The following is a 16,100-nucleotide window of genomic DNA, read 5'->3' as shown; positions in this document are numbered from 1 at the left end:
TTTTCCTGACAGCCTCAACTGTGTCCTAAATCATATACCCGTCCCCCCCTCCAGTGATCTGTGCTGGAAAGTCTCCTTTTGGGAAGGCTGGACTTCTGCAAGTTCTCTCTGTAATGTGTGAGTTCCTATACTCACCCAGCTTTTTCCAGCAGTGGCAAGAGGCATTTTGGCTGCTCCTCTGGTGGGCAAGACTCTACCTGGTTTCTTGGAGTTAGGTACTAGTTGAAGGGGGATAAGTATCAGGAATGTTTTATACCACCATGTTTCTGAAATCATTCTTCAGGATCATTTTCACTAGAAAGTCACTAGAAAGTTCACTTTTGCTGCAGGATAGAGACTGGCAAGATCAAACTAGAAGCATGAAATAAGGGAACATATAATATCTAGAGATAAGACAGAAAAGTTGACCCTTGAATAACCTTTAAACTGCAAGGGTCCACTTATACACAGATATTTTTCAATAAATGCCTGTACTGTTTTTTATCTGTGGCTGTGAATTCACAGATGCAGAGGGCCAACCGTATGCATTGGTCTATGTCATTTGCTATCCATGCGGTGTCCTGAAACCAATCACTAATAGATACCAATGCACAACTAAGTTTTTGAGGAATGGAAAGACATGTGGATTTTCTAAACCACAGCGGGTCAGCACTCTTAACCCCCATGTTCAACAGTAAACTGTAGTATTGTCATGTTAAAAGTTATTTTAATATTAGTCTAATACATTTTGCCAAATGGAAGAGAGAAATAGTGACTAGATCACATCATTAATTAAATGTACAAGTAATTTTATTACAATTAAAAATTTTGAAATATATGAGGGAAAATTATAATTCTTAAACTTACTAATTTTTGGCTTTTTTATTTACATATATTGAGCTACATTTTACAAAAGAAAGATGCCATTTATGGTTTGCAACATTAAAAGCAAATCATTTTGACATAGGATGTTTGCTTAGATATGGTATCATTTGTATATAAAATGGACACCTACTTTAAAAAATATAATGTTGCATTTAAAAAGAGAATTATTCAAGATAACCTTATATAAGAGTATAAAAATACCTATACCCTTGTCAATCTTCTTTCAATTGAGGTTAAGAAGGAAATTCATTTTGCTTTAATGGGTAGCTGAAACTAAGGCATTTTATATCATAATGGCATCGAAGTCCTTACATGTTTTCCAGAGACTGAACACTACATTTAAAAGAACATCAGTAAGTTTATTAGATTGACATAAAGATTAATAATGGCTACTAATAAATCAATAAAATTAGTAATAAAAGTGAAAATTTTTATATTGTCTTACAGATCTTAAATAGACAATAAAGATATTGTCTGTCCTTAAAATGACAATCTACACTATTAGTTAGAATAGACATACAAATTACTTGCCATAATTAGTGATATTTAAATCAACAAAAACAACATTTTTAGTGAAATAAAATAGAGTCTTTGAGCATCATGGCAGAATGAGACAACCTCTTTGTATCTCCCCTTCATTCTACAACTAGTCGAACATCTATAATCCAAAATTGGTTCCTATGAGAGATCCATAGATTGGTAAACCTGAAGGTGGGTGTATTGGAACTTGTAGGAGAGGCAGCACTTTAGCTACACACATTAAGGAAAAGAGAAGACTCAAAATCAGAAAGAAAAGTTAAAATGGATATCAAAGAAATATAAAGTATCATAAAAGAGTGCTATGAGAGGCTATACACCACCAAATTGAACAACCTAGAAGAAGGGGATACATTCTTAGACTTACACAACCTTCCTAGGAAGACTGAATCATGAAGAAATAGAAAATCTGAATAGACCAATCACCAGCAAGGATATTGAAACAGAAATCAAAACTCAAAAAACGAAAGTCCAGGATCGGGTGGCTTCAATGGTAAGTTCTACCAAACAGTCAAAGGAGATTTAATATTTACTCTTCTCAAACACTTCCAAAAAATTAAAGAGGATGGAATACTTCCTACCACATTTTATGAGGCCAACCTAACCTTGATACCAAAACCTGGCAAAAGTAACACAGAAAAACTATAGACCAATATCTCTGATGAATTCACATGCAAAATTCTCAACACAACACTAACAAATCAAATATAATAAAAGGATCATACACCCTGATCAAGTGGGATTCATTCCAGGGATTCAAGGATAGTTCAACATCTACAAATTAATCAATGTGCTATACCACATTAACATAATGAAGGATAAAAATTATATGATCTTCAATAGATGGAGAAAAGTTTATAACATTCATTTAAGATAAAAACTGTGAATACAGTGGATATATAGGAAAGTACTGTAGCATGATAAAGGCTATATATGACAAACCCACAGTTAACATTATACTTAGTGATGAAAAATTGAAAGCTTTTTCTGTAAGATCACCAAAAGACGGATGCCCACTGTCACCACTTTTATTCAACACTAGAGGCCTGGTGCATGAAATTTGTGCACGGGGGGGCGGGGGAAGGGGGGTCCTGCACCCTCTCCAATCCGAGACCCCTCAGGGATTAGGCCTAAACTGGCAGTTGGACATCCCTCTCACAATCCTGGGCCACTGGCCCCTAATCGCTCACCTGCCTGCCTGCCTGGTTGCCCCTAACTACCAGCCAGGTCACCCTCAACTGCCCCCTCCCTGCCGGCCTGGTCGCCCCACGCAGCCTGCTGTTCAGTCGTTTGGTCGTCCCTCACTAACCCCCCTGCAGGCCTGGTTGTAGGCAGCCATCTTGTGAGGGTGTGGGGGTTAATTTGCATATTACCTCTTTATTATATAGGATAGTACTGTCAGTCCTAGACAGAGCAATTATATAAGGAAAATAAAGAAAAGGCATCCAGATTGGAAAGAGAAGTAAAACCATCACTATTTGCATATGGCATGGTTTTATATAGAGAAAACCTTAAAGACTTCACCTCAAAAAGACTATTAGGAATAGTAAGTGAATACAGTAATGTTGCAAGGTACAAAATCAATATACAAAAATCTGTTACATTTCCATATACTAACAATGAAGTATCTGAAAGAGAAAAATACCTAGTAATAAACTTAACACAGGAAAGACCTGCACACTGAACACTACAAACCATTGTTGAAAGAAATTGAAGAAGACCCAAAGTGGAAAGATAGACTCCATTCATGGATTGGAGGAATAGACTAACACTGCTAAAATTCCCATATTACCTAAAGCAACCTACAGATTCCATACAATCCCTATTAAAATCCCAGTGGCATTTTTCACAGAAATTGAACAAAATATCCTAAAATTTTTATGGAACCACAAAAAACCCCAAATAGCCAAAGCAATCCTCAGGAAAAAAGGAACAAAGTATGAGGCATCACACTCTCTAATTTCAAACTATACTACAATGCTCTATTTAAACAGCATGGTGTTGGGAGAAAGACGGACCTATATACTAATGGAAAAGAGTTGAGAGCAGAGAAATAGACCCACAAATATAAGGACAACTAATTTGTAACAAAGAGGACAAGAATATACAATGGAGAAAGTATTTCCATAAGTGGTACTGGGAAAACTGAACCATGTGCAAAAAAATGAAATTAGACCAATATCTTTCACCATACATAAAATTTATCTTAAAATGGATTAAAGACTTGTATGTAAGATCTTGAGACAATAAAATACCTAGAAGAAAAGTAGGCAGTAAACTTAATGGACATTAATCTTAGTGATGTTTTTGTGTGAATTTGACTCCAAAGGCATGGGAAATAAAAACAAATAGCACTACATCAAACTGAAAAGCTTTTGTGCTGCAAAGGAAACTGTCAATAAAGCAACCAATCAAATGAGAGAAGGGGTTAATATCCAAATAAAATCTCATACCACCACCACCACCACCACCACAACAACAACAACAACAAAAAAAACAGATTAAAGATTGAGCAGAGGGTTTGAATAGACGTTTTTTCAGGGAAGACATTCAGATGGCCAACAGACACATGAAGAGATGTTCAACTTCGCCAATTAGGAAAGTGCAAATCAAAACCACAATGAGATGTCACCTAACACTAGTTAGAAGGGCTGTAACTAAAAAGACAAGAAATAACAAATATTAGAGAGGATATGGAGGAAAGGAAACCCTGGTACACTGCTGGTGGTAATGTAAGTTGGGGGCAGTCACTATGGCAAACAGTATGAAGTTTTTATAAATACGGAGTAGAACTACCAAATAATCCAGCAATTCCTATTTTCGGTATACATCTGAAATGAAAACACTAATTTGAAAAGATATATGCACCCCTATGTTCATTGCAGTATTATTTACAATAGCCAAGATATGGAAAGAAGTGTCTATCAACAGATGAGGTAAATATACACAGTGGAATATTACTCAGCCATAAAAAGATGAATATTGCTGTTGGTGATGACATGGGTGGATCTTGAGAGTATGATACTAAGTGAAATAAGAGAAAAAGACAAAGAATATGATTACAGTCATGAAGAATAAAAACAAAAACTCATATATTCAGACAACAGATTGATGTTACCAGAGGGGAAGGTGGTAAGGGTAGGGCAAAGTGGGGTCAAATGTGTGGTGAAATTGGAAACTAGACTTTTTGTGGGGAGCACATAACAGATGTTGAATTATAATGTTGAACACCTGAAATTTTTGTTATTAATGTTACCTCAGTTTTAAAAAATGGAGTCTTCTGTGCATAGTATCTTAAAAATACTTTTGGTTACTGCTTCTACTATTACAGTAGAGATATATAAACCATGTCAATAATGAGCATTCTGAAAATTATTGCCCTTTATAGTACAAGTGAATGATAATAGTATAAATTAAATTTACATTATTTTGTAAAATTCTGTTTTAATTATATAGAAGAATTTTTCATTTAAAGGCATTTGCTGTTGACTCCATTTAAGTGTACACATATGATCACATCTGAAAAAAAGAATCCAGATTTTTCTTCATTATAGTTTGCTTGCTTTGGGGTTCTTTTTGTTGTTGTTATTGTACCTTTCTTAAAAAATAGTTATGTCTGAATATAGAATATATCCCGATTTATTACTTCTGTAAATTTTTATTTATTGATATTTGAGAGAGAGAAACTTCAGTTTGTTTTTGTACTTACTTATGCATTTATTGGGTGGTTCTTGTATGTGCCCTGACCTGGGATCCAACCCACAGCATCATTTGGATGATGCTCTAACCAACTGAACTACCCGGCCAAGCCCTCCCTATTTATTCTTTATCAGGAATTAACATACAGGAAGAAATTCCACAGTGGTTGAACATTTGGGCTCTAAAGTCAGATCACCCTCAATGCCTCCAGTTGGCTGGGTGTGACTGGTTACAACACCTTTCTTGAATCTGCTTCCCTTAGAAAATGAAGATATTAATTGTAACTACCTTATAGCATTGTCAGAATTAACTGAGGAAAAGTGTATAAAATACTTAGCATATTATTTAATAGAAAAAGCTCTTAATAAATATTATTAAAAATCTCGGGTAACTTCTATGTTCAATAATTGTTCATTTTTTAAATTAAGGTTATTAAATCATGGTATTAATTTAAAACATAGGATATACTTTTATATTTACATCATAGATTATTTTTTCTTTAATCAATATTTTTGTTTTAGGTCGCTTTTCACATTGAACCATATAGCAATCGAGATGTTCAAAACATGTACAGAAATGTCAAATACATTATAGACAAGTGAGTTTCTCTGTGTTTATAAATTAATTTTGTAGTGAATATTGAAGTCATTTTGAGGAACATTTGAGGTTCCGTACAGTTCACTTTCTATATGAATAAAGATTTCTCTTTAGTATTTTACATATGTTTTATGCTATTTATGATTTCTTCATACTGACATTTTAAAATTATATTATTCTTTAAATATTGTGGATATAGAGTTTTATCTTTTTAAAAGAAGGTTCAGATTATGAAGTGTGAACTGCTTTTGTAATGGTGGACCCAACATCTAATATTTTCATTTATACTTAGTCTGATTATAAGAATTTATTCAGTTTCACTCTGTTCCTGAGTACTACTGATAATAGTCTGACAGATGCCATACTCTAACAAAGAAACTTGTCAGCAACAGATGGCCATGTACTATTGATACAAAAAAAGCAGTCTGTATATTCATGTAGAAAATGGGCTTTTCATGGTGTTCGTCATCATTTGTCATCATTAGACCTCAGCATAAGAATTAATTTCTTGTTTGGTAATGTCTTGATATCTAGTATTTCCTTCCCTAATCAATAAAATTAAAATGCATTTTTAATAATTACACTTACATAACTGACTCCCCAAAGAAGGTGAACAATGTGTATAAACTCTGATTACCTTGATTTTCATACATAATTATTATCTATGGCAAATGAAATGTGAGTATTTATTTCACTTTTATCTATGTTTGTATTCTAGATATGGAAATCATCCGGCCTTTTACAGGTACAAGACTAAGACCGGCAATTCTCTTCCTATGTTTTATGTCTATGATTCCTATATTACAGAGCCTGAACAATGGGCCAATCTGTTAACCACCTCAGGGTCTCAGAGCATTCGCAACTCTCCTTATGATGCATTGTTTATTGCACTTCTAGTAGAAGACAAGCATAAATATGATATCCTTCAAAGTGGTTTTAATGGAATTTACACATATTTTGCCACAAATGGCTTTACTTATGGCTCATCATATGAGAATTGGGCTAAAATAAAATTATTTTGTGATCACTTCCAACTACTATTTATCCCAAGTGTGGGCCCAGGATACATAGATACCAGCATCCGTCCATGGAACACTCAAAACACTCGGAACCGAATCAATGGGAAGTATTATGAAACTGCTCTGAATTTGGCACTCCAAGCTCACCCTAGTGTAATTTCTATCACCTCTTTCAATGAGTGGCATGAAGGAACTCAGATTGAAAAAGCTGTGCCCAAACGAACCAGTAAAAGAGTGTACCTGGATTACCGGCCTCATAAACCAAGCCTTTATCTGGAACTAACTCGCAAGTGGTCTGAAAAATACAGTAAGGAAAGATCAACTTACGCATTAGAGCACCAGCTGCCTGTTTCTTAATGCACTATTTAACATTTAATAATTATAGAAAACACCTAATTTCAGTAAATGCCTATTCTGAGTTACAGAAAGAAAACTGTCAAAATCATATGCATTGTTACTATTTTATAAAAATAATTTGTACTTTTTTAAAGGTAGTAATGTTATTTATCATCACCACCGTTCACAATGCTGTACTAAGAAAATGCCTGAGAGAAAATTGTGCAAAAACATTCCCTGTGCCATCATCTGCTAAATTTCTGACTAAAATTGAAATCCTGCTTTTATAGCAGTTTAATTTTTATTTTACAATAGCTAAATGCTTATTACATAAAATAATTAGCACAGTTCTTTCTATCCTACTGTATTCTGGGCCCAAAGAAATAGGATTATGTATTTGTTAATGTACTTGTTTCATCTGTATGTTTTTTCAATGATTCAATAAACTTTATGGTATTAGTGTTTAGATTCTGGATAACTCTTTAATAATTCTTACAAAAATAAAATCACATATCTTAAACTTTACTGTGAACCATATTGCGTTTGGAAGGCCTACTTTCTGCAGCACAATATGTATCATCATTTGCAGATTTTTGGTTACCTAGAGCATGCTAGGTGTTTTGCATGTGTAACGTTTCTGCTTTATAAAGCTGAATTCTAGATTTTAGAAGCTATAGAAAATTCTTTTACAAAAGTTAACGATTGCTTCTCAAATAAAAAAACATAGTTCTTTCACAGTTATTATATACTAGAGGCCCAATGCACAAATTCATGCATCATGGGGTCCCTCAGCCTGGTCTGTTGGATTGGGCCGAAATTGGCTCTCTGACATCCCCCGAGGGGCCCCATATTGCGAGAGGGTGCAGGCCAGCCTGAGGGATGCCCCTGGTGCATGATCGGGGCTGGACATGGAAGGTTGGCCAGCTGGGGAGAGACTGCGGGAGGGCTCCAGGACGTGTCCAGCTCATCTTGCTCAGTCCCAATTGGCCAGACCCCAGCAGCAAGCTAACCTACTGGTTGGAGTGTCTGTCCCTTGCACATCATAGTGAGAGGTTGAGTGGTCTTAGCATATCATTAGTATATTACTCTTTGATTGGTTGAATGGATGACCAGACACTTAGCATATTAGGTTTTTATTATGTAGGATAGATATAATGTCCAAAATGTTATCATTTTTAGAGATAATGTTTTAGACTTTAACTTCTTATTCTATTATTCATATTTTTTAATTTAATCAGAAACCAACTGTTAGATAAGAAAAAAGTTGATACTACTTTTAGATTGCCTCCTTTTATGATATTAAGCTACTTTTACCAAAAGTAATTGAGAACATTTACTTAGCTTATTTTAGTTTTTTAGAGACGTCGAAATGAAAATTTCTTTATATCTTAAATTCATTCCTGAAGTTTGACATTTGATTAAGACTTGATGGAAATAATATTTTTGTTTCAAAGATAATATTTTAAGTTATTGTTAATACTATTCCAATTATATGTACTTTTATAGTTCCTATCAGGTTAAATACTTGTGGTCAGTTGTTTATCATATTATGATAAATTAATCACCTGTATGCTAAAAATGAATTTCCTTACTTTAAAAACTAGAGAATAAAATATGTTATTATAGTTAATATGTGTAACTAGAACTGTAGTAAAAAGTCTAATATATATATTACTACATGAATATTATTTATTGAAGAGAAGCAATAGGGTATACTAAACAATAATGCATATAAATCTTTAAAGTATAGAGAGTCTGAAACAAATTAGCAGTGTAATTTATCATAAAATAGCCCATCATAGGATGAAATTTTATTTTTAACCAGTGGTTTTGAAGTAAAAGAACATTTTTATAACTTAGAATTTGCCATTCCTCAAAAAATGACCAGGCCACAGGAAATTATTACAATAGTAATAATCTACTTTCTATAGGAAATCACAGAAAAAATCAGTATATGATTGATATAACCAAGCATCTTCATAGGAATAAATGCTCATAGATATAACCTGTGGATTTTTTTTCTTATATCCACTTAGCCACTATATATTATGGATATAAACTCTAAATATGTCAAACCTAGTAATATTTTATAACATACCACATTTTATTAAAGATTGGTTAGAGAAATAGCTACTACAGAGGAATTTTTGTCATTGCTTATAGTGTGTATTTGAATTCATTATGGTAGGAAATTAATTTTATAAAACAGTTCTAAGATTAAGGGAGATTGTATAAACATGTTCAGTATATCCTCAACACAGATAGCACCACTTCCTATCCTGCTCATAGGGCTGAAATAGATAACCTACTACAGCACAGTTTAACTCTGACCTTCAGTGTGGTTCCCAACACATTACCCCACTAGCCAGTAATAAGCAGTCCGATTTCAATGTAAGATAAAACAGATTCTGACTTCATTATGAATGTTTGGAATGTGATCACATAGTGGTTTAATACTTTATAATTATACTAGAGGCCTGGTGCACAACATTCGTGCACTGGGTGGGGAGGGGGTTCCCTCTGCATGGCCTGTGCCCTTTAGCAGTTCAGGAGCCCTTGGGGGATGTCTGACTGACAGCTTAGGCCCTGGGGGAGCGGGCCTAAGCCATCGGACATGCCTAGCACTGCCATGGAGGCAGGAGAGGCTCCCACCACAGCCCCTGCGCTCATGGTCAGCTGGCATGTGGCTGAGAGGCTCTCCCCTTGTGGGAGTGCACCAACCACCAGGGGGCAGCTCCTGAATTAAGCATCTGCCCCGATGGTCAGTGCACATCATAGCCATGGTTGTTCAGCTGTTTGGTCAATTTGCATATTACCCTTTTATTATACAGGATGAATATATTTTTCTCCTTTTTTAAATAAAAGTTACTAGGAGGAATTATCTGATAGTTTTATTATTAGGGAAGAATGCTTTCAAACTCTCAGGTATTCATTATAGCTGCCTTTACCATTTGACTAGTAACAAACAGTTTAGCTCACAAGTAAATAAGAGCGAAGAATGATTTCCTAATTTTAAAACTATAGGTTTTAATTCAATAAACTAAAAAAACCATTAAAAGAAAAAGCAGCGTAATATATGCAATGCATGAATTCCACTGAATTATTTTATATTGTAATCCAATTGTTTTGACTGTAGAAACCAAATATTTCTTTCATTGCTCCCCTTAAGGACCAGTATTGTTAAAACTGCTATTATTGTTTATATAAGTTGCATGTTAACATTTTTTTGTTTAAAGAGTATGTAATTAAAAGATGACTATTTTGTTATATGGAGTAATTTTCATCTAATAAAAGCATACATGAAGTATGTTACATCTCAGATATAAAAATTTATTCCTTTCTATTTATGCTGTGTTTTATTTAATGTCTGATCAACAAATGAAAAGGTAATATTCAGTCACACTATAATTTCTCTATTTGAGATATGTAGCATTTACAAAGTAGATATGTTTAATTTTACATACTTTTGAAATCTGTGCATCTGAGTTATACACACAAAAAGAAACTTTCTCTTTTAATTTGGGAGGTGCTTTGTTATTTTATCCTTTGGGCATAATGATATATTAGCTCTGATATCCTTTAGGAAATTGATCTTCCCCCCCAGACAGCAAAAGTAACAAGCTACCTGAAAAACCTACCAAGTTCATAACCTTGAGCTTTTTCAAACTAATCAGTTAATTTAAATCCTGCGACTGCTCTTAAACTCTGTAGTGCATACAGAAACAGTGTTTGAAAATCTATACCTAAATTTTGAATTAAGGTCAACATGCTCATGTCTCACAGTACAGAGCTAAATACTTTATTTACAACCAGCAAATTTTTAGTTATTTTTATAAATATCTACAATTTCAAAATAAAAAAATTGATCTAGCCACAAGCAAAAAAGTTTTGGCTCAGATAGGCCTCTTTTTAAAAATGTACTTCAAATTAAATTTTATACTGACTTTGTTATATATCTACATAAAAGCTAACTGTTATTGTATGCCTCATATATGGTTGTTATTTTTGAAAATTCAGTTACTACTTTGACTTAATTGAAGAGACTCATTTATTCTTAGCCAAATCAAAAAAACTTAGTAACTGTGCTGTTTTATTCCAGCTATCAATGAAGGGAGCATTTTTTCAAAGTGATTCGCTTTTGTTGTTATATGGTTACTATTTAATTGATGACATCAAAAGACAAAATAGCCCGGCCAGCATGGTTCAGTGGTTGAGCATTGACCTGTGAACCACGAGGTTTTGGTTGGATTCCTAGTCAGGGCATATTCTCAGGTTGCAGGCTCCATCCACAATAGAGGGCATGCAGGAGACAGCTGATCAATGATTCTCTCTCATCATTGATTTTTCTACCTCTCCCTCTCCCTTCTCTGAAATCAATAAAAATATTTTTTTAAAAAGAAAATAATTTCAGACCTAAGCAGATAGTCTTAGATCTAAAATTTACTAGACTCAAAACTAGCACTTTTTCTATTGAATGTTCTAGATTTCATTTTCTAAAAAGCATCATGTATACTGAATTTTAAGTTTTCTATTTATATGCAAATTAACAATATATTTAAACAAAGATAAAAAGCCCCATTGAAATAACTATTTCATGACACAAAGCAATGATGTACCATGGTAAGATAATTCTATATATAATTCAACTTATGGTATATGATTGTATCCTTTTGTGCTTTTGTGTTTGACTTTTTGAAAGAATAGAATAGAAATCTGAGCAAAGATCATTGTAAACAACACAAAAGTGACAAACTACAGCTACTCAATAACATTTAAAATAAATACATTAATTATATCTACGCATAAACGTATTTTTTAGTTGGTTTTACAAAAACCATTATCAAACCACTATATCACCATGTTAACTTGATAACTAATATAATGTGGTCTTGACCCTGATCTTGAAAATAGAAAATGCAAAATAGAAAAATATATGAAAGAAATTCAATTGTAATGCATGCAGTAAACTAAAGTAATTTATACGTTTGAACACAGTCACCTAGGATATCATGCCACCATTTTTTGTTTGTATATACTAAACATATTCTTATTGAATACTTCTACATATCGTTTGTTAATTATCCAGACTTAGATTAGCCATGTTTCAGACTATTAAGCCATTATTATTAAAATGATGCAGTTGAATCTCTGACTACATGTAAAAATTCAACTGCTATATTCTTGAAAATTTGCTGTGTTGCTATATTTAATTAAAGTGCATTCTTAAAAATTATGCTCTTTTTAGGTATTTTGTACGAAAAATATTTAATGACAATGGTATGAATAGGAGCTGAGCTCAAATTTTATTTTTCTTCATATGAGTATTGTGTTTATAAAGACTTAATCTCCAAATAAAATATTTTTAATATACATTATTTTCTCATTTCACTTTTTTTTAACTTGAGTCATCCTTAATTAGAGTTTAGGTAATGTCTTATTTTACTAGAATATGTGCACTCTGACCCTTTTCAAAAAGGACTTCAAGTATTTTTCCACAAAAAATAATTACAAAATTAATATATAAATTATGAATGATGGAATTTTTTAAATGCTCATATGACTGACTACACATTTGGTATTGACCTCTGAGTAGTTACTACAAGATATCATATTGTTCTTATTGCCAGAAAAGCACCTCCTTATATGTGATGCAAACTTTACTTTGTTGGTATGTTTTAAAATAAATTTCTCAAACAGGCATTATATCTGGGCGCAAAATGCAAAAACCTACAGGAACCTATCAGGTACTGTAAATAAATGCATCAGGTTCAAGACTCTTCCAGAGAGTCTAGGGACAGTGGGTAACTGTCACCTACAAGGAGTCGTTGCTGGTCAGCTCCTGTCCATGTCACCCTTTGTAGCTATGGGTCACTAAAATGAGCATGTATATATATTTGTGTATCTATGTAAATTTTTCTAATTATAACGTGTTGGCAAATATTGCAAAGTTTTAAAAAACTATTTGCTGATTGGATTCATTTCATGGGTCATTAATTTGTGACCTCTGATAGAATGTAAAACTTTTAATGAAAATATCTTCAAACTTTTATAATACTGAAGAGGATTTCATATGACTATTCATTGTGGTGATTATTGGATAAATTCCAAGTATGTAACAATAAAAGGCAAGTCAGTGGAAGTGAATTCATGAGGGTTCTGATTATGTGATAGCTTTCCTCAGGTCTGATCTGATGCAAGATCAGAAATTAAAGCACCCCAAAGGGAGAGTTGGGTTCATATCTCAGCCGATCTTTTCTATTATTCCTCCCAATTTGGCTTTTGAATAGTGATTTGCCTTAATTTATATTCACTGAGGGAAACTGGGATGCTTTTATTCTGTTGCTTATTAGATTTAAATCCATTTTGAAGCCTGGCAAGAAAAAAAATAACTGGGTTTGATTCTAGCTAGCCCCTTTACTGCAACCTACTTCCTACCCTTTGGCGGCCTGCTTATCTACTTTGTTTCAAAAATGATGTTAGTGATTTGTTAGAATACAAAACATGTGACAACAGAGTCTCAGTGAAAAGTAGATCATGAATAGGAATACAATTATTGAACCCAGCATTAAATGCAAACTGAATATTATGGCAAATAAACTGCTATACTGATAGTTAAGCTTTTGATTGGACAATATGAAAAGACATCTAATCATCTACACATTGTGTAATGTCCACAGTATAAGATATAAATACATTTCTCAATAAAATATATAGCTGCCTTGGCATTAAGAGAGGAATAGATAGTGCTCACTAAGGTTTAGGGGTTGGGGATGGGGTTGATTACAAAAAAAGCAGCACAAGATAATTTGGGGAGTGAGGGATCTTCTATATCCTTATCAAGGTAATGATTACCTGACTCTACATTTGCCAAGTAGAGCTATACAATCCCTCACACACCCAATACACATGCACATAAAACATTAAAATTTCTGTACATTAATAGTTTTAAAAACCTACAATGTGGTACTACTTACTAAACAGTCATAAAAATGGCTAAAATTAAGACTAGCAATGCTAAAGCTTATTTCTGGTAATAGTATAAAATATTTCACCTTTCAAAAACCATGTGGCAGTTTCTTATAAATTTAAGCATATCTTTACCACATGACCAACTATTTCACTTCCAGTAGTAGAATAGCTCATCTTCCTTATTCTCTCTTCCCTATCTCAATTCAGGACATCATTCAACCACTCAACCAGAAACATGGGGTCATTCTTGGCCTTATCACACTTTCATGCCTGAATCCCATCAAACATTAAGTCCTGATTCCTTTCCCCCTAGATGTCTCCTAAATATGTATGCTATTCTCTATCTGCACTGACTATATCCAGTTCATCATCATTTTTCATGTGGCCCATTTCATATTTTCAACTAGTTTCTATACCTACAGTATTGACTATTTCAAATCAATCTCTAGAATCAGAGTCAAGGTCATTTTCCCAGTTGCCTACGGAATAAAGCACAAACTTCTTCAGAAGGCATATAAGATGTCCCATTACTGTTCTATGCCTACAGTGATAGTCTCATTTCCTGGTTATTTTTTCTTAAATTTTCTTCTGCAATATTTTATTTCAGAAGGGTCACCAAACACAACTTATTTCATAATCACATGAAGGTGTGTGTGTGTGTGATATCTTTTGCATTGATATCAATTATGTCTACACATAAACATATTTTTTAGTTGGTTTTACAAAAACCATTTACTCCTACTAGAAAGAAGAGGTAAGACAAAAAAGTAAAAAGGAAATAATATTTCTAATAAGTATCTAATGTGTGTCAAGCACCATGTTGTGTTGTATGTTATTTTATGTAATATACATGCAACATTCTGAGGGAGCCTTTATTTATTTTATAGTTAAAGAAACTATACATGAGGAAGTTGCCAGTGTCCCACAGCTGAGTAGAGATAGACCTGAACAAACTGTCATTTTACTATAGGGTCAATTTATCTAGAAGTATTTCCCCCCACTCACACAGATTTGGCACTCAGAGCACACATCTAGCACTTACTATTTTTTTATTGAGATAAGCTTTTATACATGAGTATGTTTTTATCTGCTATAAGCACCTTGGGGGTAGGGAATATCTTTTTTTTTTACACTTTTTAAAAAATATGTTTTTATTAATTTTTAGAGAGAGAGGAAGGAGAGAGACAGAGAGATAGGAACATTTATGAGAGAAAACATCAACATTGTGATCGCTGCCTCCTGCACATCCCCCACCAGGGATCAAGCCTACAACCCAACCATGTGCCCTGATCAGGAATCACACTGGTGACCTCCAGGTGCATGGGTCAACACTCAACCACTGAACTGGGCTAGATTTAGTGTTATCATGGACCCAACACTAACTGTAATGAAATGTAGCATTTCCTGTAGCTTTGAAGCCTGGCCGCAGTTAGTGAGTATGTCCTTTCCACCTTTATATCCCCTGTGCCTGGCACAGTAGGGGCAAATTAAATGCTTGTTGAACTTAACATAGATTCATATGAACACTGCATATACAAAACAGTGTGTTACTTAGAGGTTTCTGTTCATAAATATTTTTTAACATTATTTGATTCCTCGTAGACTACTAAGAAGATTGTAGATAGGTTCCATGATTGATTGTTGTAGCCAAATAATATTGGTGTGTGTGTGTGTGTGTGTGTGTGTGTGTGTAATTTCCTGTTATATTTATTAACTAAAGCATTAAAAATGAAATTGTAGTTCTATTTCATAAGTTGTTTTTTTGGTTAATGAGCCTTTCACACAAAGTCAATTTCAGGCAAGTTCTGTAAAGCAAACAAAGAAAAACTATATTGTTCCCTAAAAGTGAGGCTATTGCTGTTGATTTAATGTCTTAGTGGTAGAAATTCTGGAAGAATCCTAGTTAAACAGACTTTTAATAAGTCATTTATTCTAACAAGTATTATGTTTGAAATAGTCATAGATTCTGAGCTATTTGCATAATCCCTGTGCTCTTTTCATTAAATGTTTTGCTGAATTTAACACTGCTATTAAAACTGAACATGCACTAGAAATTTTTAAAAACTACATATCGATGAG

General features: G+C 33.6%; 1 protein-coding gene across 1 annotated transcript in view; it reads left to right on the top strand.

The window, feature by feature from the left end:
• MANEA (mannosidase endo-alpha) overlaps nucleotides 1–7,518 on the top strand; it is a 30,976-nt gene extending 23,458 nt beyond the window's left edge. Inside the window, exons 3-4 of the mRNA XM_006778240.2 lie at nucleotides 5,622–5,698; nucleotides 6,416–7,518. Coding sequence (XP_006778303.1) covers nucleotides 5,622–5,698; nucleotides 6,416–7,073 — 735 coding nt within the window. The 3' untranslated portion in view covers nucleotides 7,074–7,518. The remainder of the gene's footprint in view (nucleotides 1–5,621; nucleotides 5,699–6,415) is intronic.
• Nucleotides 7,519–16,100: the final 8,582 nt, after the last annotated feature.

This window comes from Myotis davidii, unplaced genomic scaffold (genome assembly GCF_000327345.1).
Source record: "Myotis davidii unplaced genomic scaffold, ASM32734v1 scaffold269, whole genome shotgun sequence".
Classification (NCBI taxonomy): domain Eukaryota; kingdom Metazoa; phylum Chordata; class Mammalia; order Chiroptera; family Vespertilionidae; genus Myotis; species Myotis davidii.
This window is presented reverse-complemented; position numbering and strand designations above follow the sequence as displayed.